The 16,889-nt window shown below is 43.1% G+C and overlaps 1 protein-coding gene across 7 annotated transcripts in view; it reads right to left on the bottom strand.

Moving 5' to 3' along the window:
• The window catches only part of LOC145349012 (glutamate receptor 4), a 262,985-nt gene that overhangs the window by 180,631 nt on the left and 65,465 nt on the right, over nucleotides 1-16,889 (bottom strand). For all 7 annotated transcript variants that reach the window (XM_080197219.1, XM_080197220.1, XM_080197225.1 and 4 more), the window contains exon 4: nucleotides 598-782. In XM_080197219.1, coding sequence (XP_080053345.1) covers nucleotides 598-782 — 185 coding nt within the window. The remainder of the gene's footprint in view (nucleotides 1-597; nucleotides 783-16,889) is intronic.

The following is a 16,889-nucleotide window of genomic DNA, read 5'->3' as shown; positions in this document are numbered from 1 at the left end:
GCAAATAAAATGCACTCTCGGTGTTATAGTCAGACCGTTTGCAATACCGTTAGATTTATTTGTACCAATTTTTAGTGAATCCCACTGATTGATGCATGCCAGCAGCTTGTCAAGCTGGGTTAAATATCAATACTTGTCTAATAATAACAAGCAGAGTGATTTCAAAACAATGCACACATTGCCTGGTGAAGCAAAGTTGCTTAAACATTTTGAATGTGATAGGCACCTTAAATTTAATGAGGTGGCAATTGATATTCACAGATGGACTTCCAGCAGACAGAAAGATAACGTCACAACTCGATTCCTTCTGCTTCTGTAGATACCTAGTGACCTTTTCATTTTTCAAAATATGAACATGCATTCTTCTGTACAATTCCACAGTATCCTCAGAATAGATTGATCAATTCTAATCTTATTCTGCCTTTGATTTTGATGTTGAAGTCCTATTGCAATCTCAAAAGAATGCTTTACCAACAAGAACTTTAATGTTCGTGAGGCGTGATTAGTTTTCCGAGTGCTGGTTTTTTTGCAATAAATATTCATGAAATGATTAGCTTTAGATGAGGAAGGTATTACTGATACTCATCTGAGCGTTACCTGCTCCATGATGTTGTGGAGTCTCTCCACTTCACAGTCTACGACAAATCTCTTTTCCTGTTTTCGTTCCAGGTCTTCTAAAAGGCGTCTGTAGCTAGCATCATTGAAATTCTCAATACAGATAGCGCTGACCTGCCAGCCATTCTGTCCTGCTTTTTCCATTATCGACTGCAGGATGGAATAACCTGCAATAGGTCATAAAACAAATTGATTTTAAGGGAAATGTTGGATGGCTAATTGCAAAGTTTAATGATGGCTAACCATGTAACTCAGATCCACTATTGTGGCGACAAGGAGACTTTCACAGTAACTTCATTGCAGTGTTAATGTAACCTTACTTGCGACACTAATAAATAAACTTTAACTTATTCTTTTCATGAAAGAAATAGTGCTGCTTGGTCAGATCTTTGAGGTGATCAAAATATGGAGAAGGCTTGATTTGGTGTGCACCTCTTCTTAAGAAAAATACATTCAATTGTTCAACCAAATACACCATTTTCTTAATTTCAGCTGTTCCAGTGTCACTGAGCAGAAGACTGCACAGGACAATCTCAGACTTGGACATGCCCTCAGGTGTAACGTTCATCATTGTTTATCAAGAAATGAGTCTGGCAGGGAGAGGGGCAAGGAGCAGGTGATGGCCTTGCCTATTTCCCCTCTGTAAAAAGTAGAATATGTAATAGCCACTCAACTCTCTGGCTGTAAGCTTGACCGGGAACAAGTGAGGCTCACTTAATAAGGGCTGGCAAGTCTCAATTCTTTATATTCTTGCAACCAGCCAATTTCTGTGCACCACAGTATGACTGTGACTGAAAGGAGCTTTGATTTGCAGTAGGTCTTGCTCATCTGTTTGTATTAAATTATATTACTGTTACAAAACAAAGTCCCATGTTTTAGACATTGACATAAAACGGTAAAAATCATGTAAAACCAGAATCATTTTACGATCTGCAACAGTTAAATCTACCTTGAAATGGGTCAGAGAGGAGCTTGTATTTTTTTTAAACGTTATAAGATAAAAAGCATGTTCTTGGGCATGAAAACAATACTGAGGGATACAGGGTCAGTCAAGGAGGGTCACAAACTAGAAATGCCAATAAAATTACCTTAGCAGGATGACAACTGTAATTCGAGACTGTATCTGACCAGTATATTTAAATATCTGTGAAACATCATTTCACGCCATTATTTCCAAATACTGTGTTTGTGCCACGTTTAGCTAAGGATCATGCTGGCGAAAATATTCCAGTTTTCAGAAGTAGCATGAAGCACATTATACATGCTTCTGCATCAGCCCCAGGCAAGTCAAACCTTTGACATATTATTGCACAGAAGACTGCATTGGTTCTCTGAACCAGCACATTGCAGCAGCATCAAACTGCATTGAGAACCGGAGATGCTGAAAGCTGGTCTTTCAGTAAGAATGTATTTACCATTGATCCAGGGCTTTGCCGACTTTGGTTAAGGCATAAATTTTATGAACCTTACTTTCAGACACAAATACATATAAATTCTCAGGCGCATGCGTATTTTATTTCCAAAGGAACTATCAAGCATTTGAGTTTGAGTGGGGTTATTAAAACAGTCACCCAAGGAATTTCATTTGAATCTGTTAAAATATTAACCCTTTTTTTGCCCGTTTGCCTTTCTATCGAGCTGATCACTGAAGAAGTGGTGATGTGTTACTGGTCGGAATGATCAGAAATACAGTGATTTAGTTTTAACACTTTTTCTACTTCAAAACTCTGGCCAATGCTCTTTAGGACTCAGTCTGGGGTACTTTTCCCCAGAGATCAACTATCCTCTAAATTGTTCATCTGATAACCAAGCGAGTGAGCTGTAGCAGGGTTTTAGACTCTGGAGAGGTCATCAATGGATGCACATATGTTCTAGCAGAAACAATTGGGTAGTCATCAACTGTAAGAGGCTCGGTTTATGTTTTGACTGGGCGCTTCAGTAAATCATAGTGCTTTAGCGAACTGAATAGACACTGGAGATGAAACACTGAAATGAAAGACCTGTAACCATTAGCACTTAGGATGGCACGTGGCACAGTGGTTAGCTCTGCTGCCTCACAGCGCCAGGGACCCGGGTTCAATTCCAGTCTTGGGTGACTGTCTGGTTTCTCTCCGTGCCTCTACAAGTTCCTCACCCTCAATAGGATGCCCAATGCCTGTTGAAAACCAAGTATTTAGCCAGCTTTGAACAAAGCATTCAAGGCTTTCTGTGTGGAGTTTGCACATTCTCCCTGTGTCTATGTGGGTTCCCTGCAGGTGCTCTGGTTTCCTCCCATAGTCCAAAGATGTGCAGGTTAAGTGGATTGGTCATGCTAAATTGCCCTTAGTGTCAGGGTGATTAGCAGGGTTAAGGGGATAGGGCATGGGTGGGATTGTTGTCAGTGCAGGCTTGATGGGCCAAATGGCTTCCTTCTGCACTGTAGGGATTCTATGATTCTATAAAGGGCTACAGACCAAGTGCTGGAAACTTCGGCTGGTTGACTCACTTCTCAGCTGACATAGACATGATGGCCTTCTTAGATGAAGTAGGCTTTTCCACACTTTCTGACTTCTATTTTCTGAAATGCAGTGATGTGGGGAGATTGGGGTGGCACGGTAGCACAATGGTTAGCACTGCTGCTTCACAGCTCCAGGGACCTGTGTTCGAATCCCGGCTCGGGTCACTGTCTGTGTGGAGTTTGCACATTCTCCCCGTGTCTGTGTGGGTTTCCTCTGGGGCTTCCACAGTCCAAAGATGTGCAGGCTAGGTTGATTGGCTATTCTAAATAGCTTCCAGGATGGATACATTAGAAGGATTAGTGGGTAAGTATATGGGGATGGGGCCTGGTGAAATTGTGGTTGGTGCAGACTCGATGGGCCGAATGGCCTCTTTCTGCATTGTAGGATTCTATGAAAGTAAGGAGTGGCAGTACATGAACTGCTCCTTAGGAGTGCCAGTATGGACATGGTGGGCCAAAGAACCATCTCTGTGCTGTAATGATTCTATGAAATGTAGGATCTTTGAGGTCTGTATATGATGCTGTTCTTATTTGATGGTGTATTATTGACTGTTGAAACTGGTAAGCTGTTTCAAAAGGCAGTTTGTACAAATTCAAAGAACATGTGTGCACTCTTTCTTTTTACACAAAAGATGAACAAATATGGTTGAGGAATTTATTGGTTCTTGTTGCCACATTGATGTATTACTGACACACTAGATTGTAAGGCCTGTCAATCTTTAATTTGGATGTCAGATCCTTTCATAATGTGAAATGTTTCATGCTTCCCATGCTCTGCCTCTGGTTTTCTCTTCCAACCTTCAGTAGCCTTTTCCACAGGTTTGCAACACACAAGGATTAATCATTTCATTCCCTTCACACCTCTTCCTATTTTTGAACTTTAACACACATTAATGTGCAGATTCTATCATCTGACAATGTGCTCATAAAGGTACTTAGAATGATATTTTACAGCTCATCATTGACTGTATGTGTACGTGTTTGGCCAACACAGCCTCATAATGAATGCATTACTTCCTCACTTCTATAAGCCTGCTCATGTGCTGTATAAATGTGAACTGGAAAGAGTGGACATTGCAATGGGTTAATGATTTCTTACAAAACAGAAATTGTAGAGTCGAAGTTCTTCATCAGGAGTGCATTCTACAGACCACAAACTTATCCCGGACTTCCATATAGCAGGTGCTGGTCTGAAAGCTCAATTTTCAAAATAATGTTATGAGCCAGGGTCAGAGTTCCTCCTTCAAGCCCTCATATACTGGGAGGCTGGAGAATTCGCAAGACAGGCTCGCTGCTGTTTTTTTAAATTTTCAATGGGGGCTCCCTCATGAGGTGACTGCTAGTCATAATAGCTACCTTTCTGCAATATGGATCTGGCATCCTCCCACCTTTCCAGCGAGCCACAGTCAATGTTTCGCCTGAAAGAGCTGCTCATCCCAGTAGCTCACCTTGACATAAGCACTTTGGCAGTGTGGGTTGTAGAGTTATTGTAACTGCCATAATCACACCCATAACTAATTTGTAGGGTACTCTGTGGTTTTTCTGCACTCTACTGCACCAATACACAATAAAGTCACATATTGTATGTGTGCTTTCCTGTCCTTTTAAAAAGTTTTTTGCATGTAACACACAATTGGTGAGTGAATTTGCAGCTATTTTGATTTCACTAAACGCATTGTCTCCTGTTCAGCTCAAAGACATCTTTTTTGCCATGTGCATAAGTGGACATTCTGTTCCCAAATCATCATGTATCCCCTCAGTAGCCAAACAGTTGGAGACACTGGGGACTGGCCTGTCACGGCCCTTAGCCTCAGATCTTCCTCAACTGTTGTTTCCAGCTGCAACTGCTTTAATCAGCACAGGTCACATCAGGTCAGATCAGAGAGTGAGCAGCAGGGGGAGGGGGGAATCAAACCTATTTCTGTTGTTCACCTTGTAGCTCTGAGTCATTAGTGCTGCAATGCTTGGCATGGCTTTACAACAAAGTCACATCAAAAGAGAATTCATGTGTCAGCTAGAGCAGTATCTCCTGCTCTGGAGTGTAAGTTGGGTGATGGGATTGAAAGTGTGATTGACCGCTGCTCGGAGCTGGGGTGTGACAGAGCAGACAACGTGTGGGTCCACGGTTCAGTGAGCCTCTCTGCAGGTTCCCCTCCAGACTGTCTAGGGAAGGCAGGAGGTCCTGTTCCACAGGGATGGCAGTAGGAGGCCCTCCCTTCTGATCACAATGACACATGGGGCCCACAAAAGAACTGCTGGGCAATGCTGAAAAAAAGATCAATGACCTGATGTCCTCTGCCAGGTAAGTGTCACATCCACTCACCGCAAAATAACACTCAAGAGGTCATCAGGCCTTGGTTGCAGGACTCAGCAGACAGGACATGTGTGCTGAATGTGTGGCAGCCACCTCATGCCTTCAGTGTTTAATCAGTTGCAGGACATATTGCTTGTTAATCACTTACTGGTGAGGGTTCAGGAGCTGTTATTGACATGCACACTCCTAAACTGTTCATGCATCCATTGGTGTGACACTCAATCCTCCTGTCTGTCTGCAGGACAAAGGTACTCACAACAGGAGGGAGCAAGTCCAGATTGGCACCAGTATTCCAGATATCAAAGTGCCCAACATCTTTGAAGAGGAAGTCATTAAAACAACTGGGGACTGTGTGCGTGCTGACGATGTGACAGGGCTCCCCCTGCAAGCCAGTAGGGATGCCTCCAGGCCACAGTTGTCAGGTGCACCGACAGAGTGGGACATTGTTTGGATAGGGCATCTGCTCAGCATCCACTCGATCTTTCACTTTTCCATTATAGCAGCAGCAGGAAAAAGGAGAAGAAAAAGGATTGAGGTAACCCACAGTGACATCTGCAACCCCACCTCTGAGGATAATAACTCAGAACCCACAGAAGATGCATCGTCAGAGTGCTCACCCACACTCTCCACCAACAAAGGGAAGTGTTGGCATAATTCTTATGTCACAGGACCAGTAATCAAGAGGCCTAGGCTAATGTTCCGGGCACAAGGTTTAAAAACAGCTGCTGGAATCTAAATTCAAGTAATAAATTTGAAGTTGAAAGTTATTTTCAGTAATGGTCACCATGAAACCATTGCTTATTAATGTAAAAGCTCACTAATATCCTTGAGAAAGGAAACTTCCTATCCTAACCTGGTCTGGCCTACATGTGATTCCAGACCCACAGCAATGGTTGACTCCCCCAGAAAGGGGGTGGCAAGCCACTCAGTTCAAGGGCAATTAGGGGTGGGGCAACAAATACCAGCTTTGCCAGTGATATCACATCACATGAAAGAACACATTTTTAAAAGTGCCTTGCTGATACTTCACATGGAGAACTGTTCAGCCTGCTCACCTCTTAAGAGTAGGAATGGACCTTACTGAAAGGAATTGCAATCAAACTGCACTGGACAACATTAAATAACTGGGGCATTATCCCACAAGGTCCGCCCTCCTGAAGAGATGTACCATGTGCATCTGACTAGAAATGCTGCACAGCTGCCCAATTGAGCCCTGGAAGCAGCCATTGGCAAAGAGGTTTCAGGCCATGGTTAATGCCATTGGCTTTGGGATTTCGTCCAAGTCCCTATGAATACAGGTCTTCATGGAGAAGCTGACACATATGAACAACCACATTCTGAAGAGGACATCCTATGGCACCTTCGGTCTTTTGCTCATCTGCAGCTAACTGTGCCACTTGTGATATAGAATCCATAGAATCTCTACAGTGCAGAAAGAAGCTCTTCAAACCATCAAGTCTACACCAATTCTCTGAAAGAACATGTGACCCAGGCCCACCTCTTTGGCCCCTGGATGCCAACATTCTGACATTCTTGAAACTCCATGTCTGCTCCTGGCGAAGGGCCAAACTGCATGTGTTCCTTCTCAGCTGAGCCACAGTCACTAAAATAGCAGGGTTCCCTGGAACCGGTATCATGTGAGTAGATCTGTGATGCATATCATTATGCTCTTTGTAGACGCATCTTCATCTCTGAGCCTCTAAGCCAATGCCAAACCTGTGCTTGACAACCATCTAGACATGATTTCCACACCTCCCCCTTCATGGTGAAGGACATCCTGGAGCACCACAGCTGAGTGTTCCTCCTGTTCATAAATGCATAGAGACATTGTGCATTCACCAGGGTAATGACAGTTACAATAACTCCAGGAGACAGCTATAAAGGAACAGTGCTTTACTGAACAAAGTAAAGCAAAAAACACAACCAGGTCCTATCCGGGACAATACAATAATGGATCCACTCAGGGGCCTTCTTCATACAGGGCTCGATACACAAGCTTCACTTGGTAAGTGATTATCAATCGCCAGGGAGCTCGTATTCTATGAGCCCTACAGAGAGGTCAATTAATGATTCCCCATGTAAGTCCTGGGGGTTATAACACCGGTCATATGCATGACCCCCCACCCTCCAAATAAAACCTAGACACTATTCACCTCACCTCCAACGTCCTTGAGGCTGTCTCGAGAGGCCATCGCCTTGGCATCATGGAAAGACTTACCACAAGCCCCTGTCAGTCATGATCATTTACCCAGGAGAATGAAGGTTTGGAGTTGGGAATTTGCTGCAATCCAACATCGATGCTCCATGCAGGCACCCACCTCCTCCTCTCCCCTCTCTCGCTTCATTCTTGTCTCTTATAGCAGCAGATGCCACATGCACACAATGTCCAGCAGATCTAGACCTTGATGGGTCCCTGCTGGAATGTGATCCATTAGTCATGGAGCAATGAAGGTTTATCAGGCATAGGAACCTCATGAGGAGAACTCAGAATATTAGTCCATGGTGTGGACTAATATTTTTTATTCGTTCATGAGATGTAAGCATCACTGTCTGGGCCAGCATTTATTACGGATCCCTTAGGATATCTAAGAGTCAATCACATGTCGGCCAGACCAGGCAAGAATAGTAGATTTCCTTCCCTAAAGGACTTGAGTGAACCAGATGGGTTTTTATGACACTCCACAACAGTTTCACAATCATCTTTAGAGACAATTAATTCCAGGTTTCTTTTTATTGATTTCAAATTTCACCAACTGCCATGGTGAGATTCAAACCCTGTGTCTCTGGATTACTAATCCATACAATACCGCTATACTATTACCACCCCTTGATAATTAATATGATGCTCCTTCAATTGGCCAAAATTGAGGCAATAACTTCTCCCATCCAAAAAGAGACCCCTTCCGTATCAAACGTTTGAGAGGTTTTAAAAACAGTCGAACAAACCTGACAACTTCAATCCAATGCATGTGGTATTTGCCTGTGCATCTAGCACCTTCTATCCTTTCCCTGATAGCCAGCAAGACCCATCCATTCTCCTCTAAGCTCACTGCCTCTCCCCATTACCCTAGACCCTATTATCATTTATCTGGGCATTCCTGCTCTCCCTATTGTGTTTATTCAGATGGAACTCTTCAAATGCAGACAATAAAAATAGAACAAAAGCTTTGACAAAGGGTTACCTGGACTCAAATCATCAGCTCTTTTCTCTCCTTACAGATGCTGCCAGACCTGCTGAGATTTTCCAGCATTTTCTCTTTTGGTAACAAAAATGTACTCCAACTTATAAATCAAAGAAAGGGTTTATTAAAGAAGCTTCATTACTCCAAACTTGGGGTCCCACCCTGGGCCACTTCAAGCTCTCCATAATTCCCAATGAGTTCTTATTTATACTTACTCAGCTGGTCAGTTGACCATCACATCATTCTATAATTGGTTCCATGGTTTACTGGGTCAGCTGACCCTTACAGCTTGTTGCCATTGGTCACATTACATACAATATAAAGTTATCACTGGTTACTTTCTAACACATTGTTCCCATAACCATTAACATGTCAATACCCCTCCTGTCCTTGACAATCCCATTCTTGAGGCCAGTTGTACCCTGACATTCTGTAATTCCCCTATCCACTACCCCAACCCCTCCATGACTCTAGCACCTCTATCCTACCTGATCTAACTCCCTCCTCTGTCTGTTCCTGTACCTTCTGCCTCCCAGTATTCTCATTTAAATCCTTAGAACCAAACTATTGAGCTCACAAACCCCCCCTTTAGACTCATCTCTCTATGACACTTACTATCTAGAGAGGCATCCACTGCTCTACAACAGGACTAAGACATGAGTCACATATTTATCCTCCTAAACAAGCACTGGACAGTTTGGTTTCATTCCCCAGACATTCTCCTACCCTATCCTGCTGAACTGATTTCCTTAGCCCAGTCTTCACTCTGCTTGTCCCACTGACCTTGCCTCCCATGTCTAGTCTTCACTCCAACTTACTCCTTTGATCTTGCCTCTCCTGTCCAGCCATTGCTTCACCATGCCCCACTGAGCCTGCCCCTCTTGCCCAGTCTTCACTCCAATCTACCCCCCAACACTGCCTTCCTTGTCCAGCCATTGCCCCATCCTGCCTCGCTGACCCTGCCTTCCTTGACCAGCTATCGTTCCACCCTGCCCCGTTGACTATGCCTCCCTCCGTAGCTTGACTATGGAGACCTGATCTCAACCAAAAGGCTGACATTGATGAGTGGTCCCCAAGAAAGCCAAAGAAATAGCTACTCACTCCGAAGTCCAGGAAGAAGGTTCCCTTGCCAAGTGCACACCTGGCACACGTAACTGTAATTGTCAATGCACAAATTTCTCATAATTTGGAGGCACTTAATTCTGGCGGGCTTTTAATGAACATACGTCTTATGTAAATGATTGCAAAAGGACTTTCCAACACTATTCGTCAGGAAGCTCAACCCCTCTTTAAAGTGCTGAGAACCTAATTGCAGGTGCTCATCTTGCTGTCGGGAAACTGATTTTCAGCCTCCCTTTGCCCATCAAGCTTCCTGCTGTAGGTGGGACTGGAGATTTCTTGCCAAGAATCAAACTCTCCTCATCAAACACCAGTAGCAGTTAGTAACAAAAATATAATTGAACATATCTTGCCTTATTTTTGAGACCTAAGTAGAATTTATGCATAAACTGTATTCCATTGTTCAAAGCTGTGTGTCGGCACATTATACCATTTCCTCTTGTGCTTGAAACTGTTGAAGTTATTCAATTTGGGCCTTCTGCTCTACAATGAACTGCCTCTATTTACACTGCAGATAACTCTAATTACCTATCAATAGATTCTCAAGTAACTATACCCAAAGTATACCAATCCCCAGTACTATTTGATGAAATGCTGATGGACTTTAGTTACTGCCATGTTTACATGGATAACTGACTGCATTAGAATGACAAAGTTAACATTGCCATGACCACGGTTTATCTTATACAGTGTTGGTTATAGCTCAGTGTGTTTGAGGAAGTCTTCCTACTCATACATAGATTAGCCGTAAATCTTTATAGACTCCTAGAACTATTTACAAGTACATGATTTATTTACAAGTATACTCAGAGCTGACTCCATGCTTGCTGCTACATATGGCTCTGTCCAAGGTGTGGGCCATGTGCCTCCTACTTTACTGTGTGGATGGTACTGTATTCAGTTCTACATTAACCATTTATGTACCAGACCTTAGACTACAATTTCAGGGCTTCATCAAACCCACGAATGACTAGATATTTTTAAAATGAAATTTCTAAAGCCAGACTAGTGATTTGCTGATGCTTACATCAACTTGAGTTTGGTTTTTATGACACACTCAAACAAATGCTGCCAAGTATAGATGAATTAACTGGAGCCATCTAAGAGACAGATGGAAACAAACCTGTGATTAGCCTTTGGCCCAAGCAGTCTAGCTAAATAAATACCGAACCGCATAGGGATTACTGAAGTAAGAACTAGTGCTTTGAATTGAAGTAATTTTTTCCCTAGGAGTACAGACCTAGTGACAGTAATCATACATCTTAGTCATGAAGTAGCTGCTTTGTCCCAGTTTGAATAAAGGTTTAAATATTGGACAAGTCCCTCCTGTATTCGAATTATTAAACTATCATCTTATTAACATGTCTCCTGTGCCTCATTCTGAAGTGCCTGTAGCTAATATAAATTTTTGGCTTATTTGTTGAAGTGTAAGCCACTGAAAAAATTCTCATCTAACTCTTGGTAGGGTGACCTTCACAAGTACCCGTAATAGATGCTGAGAGTGGACCTGGTTCCACAACGTGTTAGGAAGACTGGCCTGCATTGCTCCTGCGGACTTTCAGTACCAGTAACAATAACATGACAATTGTGTGCGTGCAGTTGTGTGCGTTCAGTACCAGTAACAATAACATGACAATTGTGTGTGTGCAGTTGTGTTTTTGACCTTATGATTTTTGCCGTAGGGGCTCCCCAAGGTCGAGAAAAGCTCCGTATAGCATAGCATTGTGGAAAGCTTACAACAATGTTTGGAAGTTCAGCTTCTGATAGGAATAAAATGGAGCCCTCCCTGAAGCAAACTCTGGTTAATGGGCAGCAACCATTTTAAATTTACATGCATTGTTTCAAGGAAGAGTGAAAAACAATGTCACCTAATGATGTTCAATCACTCTGGAGGTATGTATGTAGTCTTTATCCTCAACATCTTTACCTTTGACTGGTAAAATAAATCTGTTATTAACCCACAGTCAAATCATTCACATCTAAGTTCAACAAATACTGAGGTAAAATTGGCCCTGCCTTCTGCAGCCTAGAAATGACTTTTGGCAATATCAGTAGATGACATGACCCTTAAATAACTTTCCATTGTCAGCTTATTTTGGCATCGGCAATAACGAACTCAATATAAACATGTTTCCTCCATGTTAAAATAGCAGAAAAAATAATGTCATATCTGCTCATATTAACAACAGCAATTTTTAGGCTATCAATATTTGCACAGCTGTTGACATTTCATTTACCTCTCCCCTCCATGCTACATTATTTAAATACATCTGTCCTATGCCATGCAGTCAATCACGTTGAGTTTATGTCAAGCAGAGTACAGAAGAACATCAAGCTTGGAACCTGAGAAACCCCATCAGTCTTGTACTTTCTGCTGCTTGTATCATACGCTCACTTGCACTCTCCACAACCAATTTAATCCTTTTTTCTATGATGTAAAGACACATTCCTGTTATAACAAGATACTTGCATGTGTCCATACCAAAGACTGTGCTGGTAATCAGCTTTCTGATGGGCAGGAGACAAATCCCCATCTTCCTCACTGAACAGAAATATCGGGAATACACAATTACTTTTCTTATTCCAGTTACACCAGGCAATGGAAAATGGTAGCATCAGATATGATGAAAATATTTCTGTACCCTTAAACTGTTTGAATAAACTCTTCCCCTGGCATCAGAAAGCTCATCAGGGAGTTCTTCTTCTGGGAAGTAAATGCCACAATTGGTGCCACCTCCTGCTCTCACCGTGGACTGGAAAACTTTATTGATTTTGTTTTCAATTTCCACCCTTACCTCACTTCCATCTGTTCTATCACTGACTTTTCCTGTCCTTGACTTCCTTGCCTCCATTTTTGGAGTTAAACAATCAATTAATGTTCACTATAAACCCACAGACTCACACATATAGCTTGGCCGCTTGCATCATGCTTCCTGTGACGACTCTATTCTCCCAGTTTCTCTATCTCTGTGGTAACTGTTCCAATGATTCAGCCTTTCACATCAGCACCTCCAACATCTCTTCTTTTTCCTCATCCACCTGGCTTGGCTGACAGGGCCCTCCACCATGTCCGATCTATTTCATAAACTTCTGCTCTCAATCTTTTCCCTTCCTCCCAGAACCATGATAGGGATCCCCTGGTCCTCACTTTCCACCCCACTCGCATCTCTATTGAATGGATTATCCTCCACTGTTCCTGCCAGCTCAAGCATGATACAACCACCAAACGCATCTTCCTGAGCCATTCCCTTTCAGTATTCTGAAGGGCTATTCCCTCTCTGACACCCTAGTCCACTCCACATTCACCCCAGCATCCTTCTCTACAGCATCTTTCCATGCAAGTACTAGAGATAAATTTTCTGTCCTTTCACCTTCTTCATTCTCACTGTTTAAGACCCCAAACACAAAAGTGAAACCAAGGTTTACCTGCATATCTTTTAATTTAGCATATTGTATTGACTGCTCACAGTGTGGTCTTCTCTGTACTGGGGAGTCCAAATGCAGACAGCGTGATCACTTTGTGGAACACTATTGTTCAGACTGCAAGCGTAACACCAACCTTTTGGTTGCTTGTCATTTTAATTCTTCACCTTATTCCCATGCCAACCTTCTGTCCATGGGCTGCTATAATGTTCAAATGAAGCACAATGCAAGCTTGAGGAACAGGACCTTATATCTTTCGACTCGACATGCTGCAGCATTCTGGGCTCAGCATTGACTTTAATGACTTTAGATCATAACCTCTGCCTTTACCTTGTTTGATACGTTTTCTGCTTTTTTTTTGTTTTACTGGGTTGGTCTCATCTTGTTTCTCTTTATATCCTTTCCTGATGGATTCATATGTTTTCTTTATGTAGCCACTTGTACCTCACTTAGGTATAACTTCTTTCCAGCTGTAACCATTACCACATGCTTTGACTATTGCAAAATGAAATCAGTTGTCATTTAATTTCCCTCCACCCCATCAATCCCTTTTGTATTGTTGAAAAAAAACAGGCATCTTTTGTTGAAGCTTTTCACCTTGCACCCAATGGAAGGGAAATCTTCTTTTTGCTGTAAGATAATAGAATGCTGATTGATTGGCAAGTGGACTCAGATTAGTACAGGCATTGACATGGAGTATGCACTAGTTGATGGCAACTGACAGTTAACTGCCAACCATTGGTTGAAATTTAAACTAGATTAAATTTAACTCTAAACTTGACTCTGATTGGTCAATGCATTGCCTTGAGGAAGGAACCAAAGAATGGCTGTCACTTATTTTGTTTGGATGAAATAGAGGCAATGTGTACATATGTTTTTCCATTTGTAAAGAACAGAATTCTGCGCATTAATACATGTAGCTTCCAGTATATGAAAATGTACCATAGTGCAGGCCCGATTCAATCTTAGATTGGTTGTCAACGTAATTCTTAGCAGAGTGAAGATGTTTTAATAAATGTTGTCCCATCACAGAATCACATCTAATATTGGACATTATATTACAATCCCAGTTGGTGTTATAACGGGATGAGAAAATCCCAGAATGGAACCCTGGCTCAAAATACACAACTTTTGCTTTTTTTTAGAAAAAGGAGGAACAGTCATAGGACTGCTGATTCATTTTGACAAATAAATTATTAAACACGGAAAGCTGGATTATGCTACAAACTCCTTTACCTCCCCCTCCCCTTAATTTAACAAATAGAAACAAAATTTAAGATTAACATGGATTACATGTTAATTAACATGGAGTACATCCTAAATTCAATGGTCTCAGCACACAGATTGAAATCACAGAAATCATAGAACCCTACAGTGCAGAAAGAGGCCCTTCGGCCCATCGAGTCTGCACCGAGCATAATCCCACCCAGGCCCTACCCCATATCCCTACATATTATACCCACTAATCCCTCTAACCTCCGCTACCCTGGACACTAAGAGGCAATTTCTTAGCACGGCCAATCAACCTAACCCACACATCTTTGGACTATGGGAGGAAACTGGAGCACCCGGAGGAAACCCACGCAGACATGAGGAGAATGTGCAAACTCCACACAGACAGTGACCCGAGCCGAGAGTCGAACCCAGGGGCTGTGAAGCAGCAGTGCTAACCACTGCGCTACCGTGCCGCCCAAGTTTGACTGTGATCAAATAAACACACACCACTCTGAACCCAAATTCGTAGCTATGGATTTCTCCACTGAATTCCTCCAGAAGATTGTTACATGAGAGTTTCCAAACTCTACTCCCAAAATACGCTTTCAAATCTTCTTTCATAATAATGCTTTCTGTTACTGGTTTGCATTCCAAAATCCAGTTTAATTACTCTTTGAAACAAAGCTTCTGCTCACTTTCCAGGGTCCAGCTTTTACATTCCCCACTTCAGGATTTCTTTTTCTTAACGCTGTACAAACTGGTCACAATTGGCTTAATTCTTGATTCTCAGTCTCTGTTCAAATGGCATCAAACTTTTGATTTAGCTCTGAAGTCTGCTTTTCCATTTTAAATTTGGTTATTGCAATTGTCTCTTTAACTCAGAACGCTTTGATTACTCTTCCTTGAATTCTTCTGAACAATAAGAACATAAGAACATAAGAAATAGGAGCAGGAGTAGGCCATCTGGCCCTTCGAGCCTGCCCCGCCATTCAATAAGATCATGGCTGATCTGTCGTGGCTCAGTTCCACTTTCCCGCCCTCTCCCCATAACCCTTAATCCCCTCTCTTATCAAAAACCCATCAACCCGCTTCTTAAAAATATTTAGCGAGGCAGCCTCCACCACTTCAACGGGCAGAGAATTCCAGATATTCACCACCCTTTGAGTGAAGAAGTTCCTCCTCAACTCCGTTCTAAACCGCCCTCCCTTTATCTTGAGGCTGTGCCCCCTAGTCCTACTGTCTTTTTTGAGCGGGAAGAGTCTCTCCACCTCTATCCTATCCATCCCATTCATCATCTTATACGTCTCAATGAGACCTCCCCTCATTCTTCTAAACTCTAACGAGTACAAGCCTAGTTTATTCAGCCTCTCCTCATAGCTCAACCCCCTCAACTCCGGTATCAGCCTAGTAAACCTCCTCTGCACTCCCTCCAAGGCCAAAATATCCTTGCGCAGGTACGGTGCCCAAAACTGCACACAGTACTCCAGCTGCGGCCTCACCAATGCCCTATACAGCTGCAGCAAGACCTCCCTACTTTTATATTCAATCCCCCTCGCGATGAAGGCCAGCATCCCATTCGCCTTCCTGACCACCTGCTGCACCTGCAGGCTGGGTTTTTGCGACTCATGCACAAGGACCCCGAGGTCCCTCTGCACCGTCGCCTGCTGCAGTTTTTCGCCACGTAAGTAATAGTCCTTCCTACCATTCTTCCTACCAAAGTGGACCACCTCACACTTGCCAACATTAAATTCCATTTGCCATTTCCTGGCCCATTCGCCCAGCCTATCTAGATCCTTCTGCAGACTCTCCACACCCTCCGCACAATTTGCCTTTCCCCCAATCTTGGTGTCATCAGCAAATTTCGACACCCTACACTCGGTTCCCTCCTCCAGATCATCTATATAAATGATAAATAGCTGAGGCCCCAGCACCGACCCCTGGGGCACCCCACTAGTCACCAACCGCCAATCCGAATAGCACCCATTGACCCCCACTCTCTGCCTCCTATTTGACAACCAATCCTCTATCCACGCTAACACCCTACCCCCAACTCCATGTCCTCTGACCTTCTGCAGTAACCTCTTGTGAGGTACCTTATCAAACGCCTTCTGAAAATCCAGAAAGACCACATCCACCGGCTCTCCTCTATCCACCGCCCTAGACACATCCTCATAGAACTCCAGTAAATTTGTCAGACACGACTTCCCTTTAATGAAACCGTGTTGCGTCTGCCCTATCAAGCAATTCCCTTCAAGATGCCTCGCAATTTCCTCCTTAATGATGGATTCTAACATTTTACCTACCACAGACGTTAAACTAACCGGCCTATAATTCCCCACCTTTTGCCTGGCACCCTTCTTAAACAACGGCGTAACATTAGCCGTTTTCCAATCTTCCGGCACTTCCCCGGAATCCAGCGACGTCTGGAAAATAACCACCAAGGCATCCACTATAACCTCCGCCATTTCTTTCAGAACCCTCGGATGCATTCCATCCGGTCCTGGGGACTTGTCCACAATCAGCC

Source organism: Carcharhinus amblyrhynchos, chromosome 10 (genome assembly GCF_965287045.1).
Source record: "Carcharhinus amblyrhynchos chromosome 10, sCarAmb.v2.hapA, whole genome shotgun sequence".
NCBI classification, from domain to species: Eukaryota; Metazoa; Chordata; class Chondrichthyes; order Carcharhiniformes; family Carcharhinidae; genus Carcharhinus; species Carcharhinus amblyrhynchos.
Note: the sequence above shows the minus strand (reverse complement) of the source record. Positions and strands in the feature narration are given on the sequence as shown.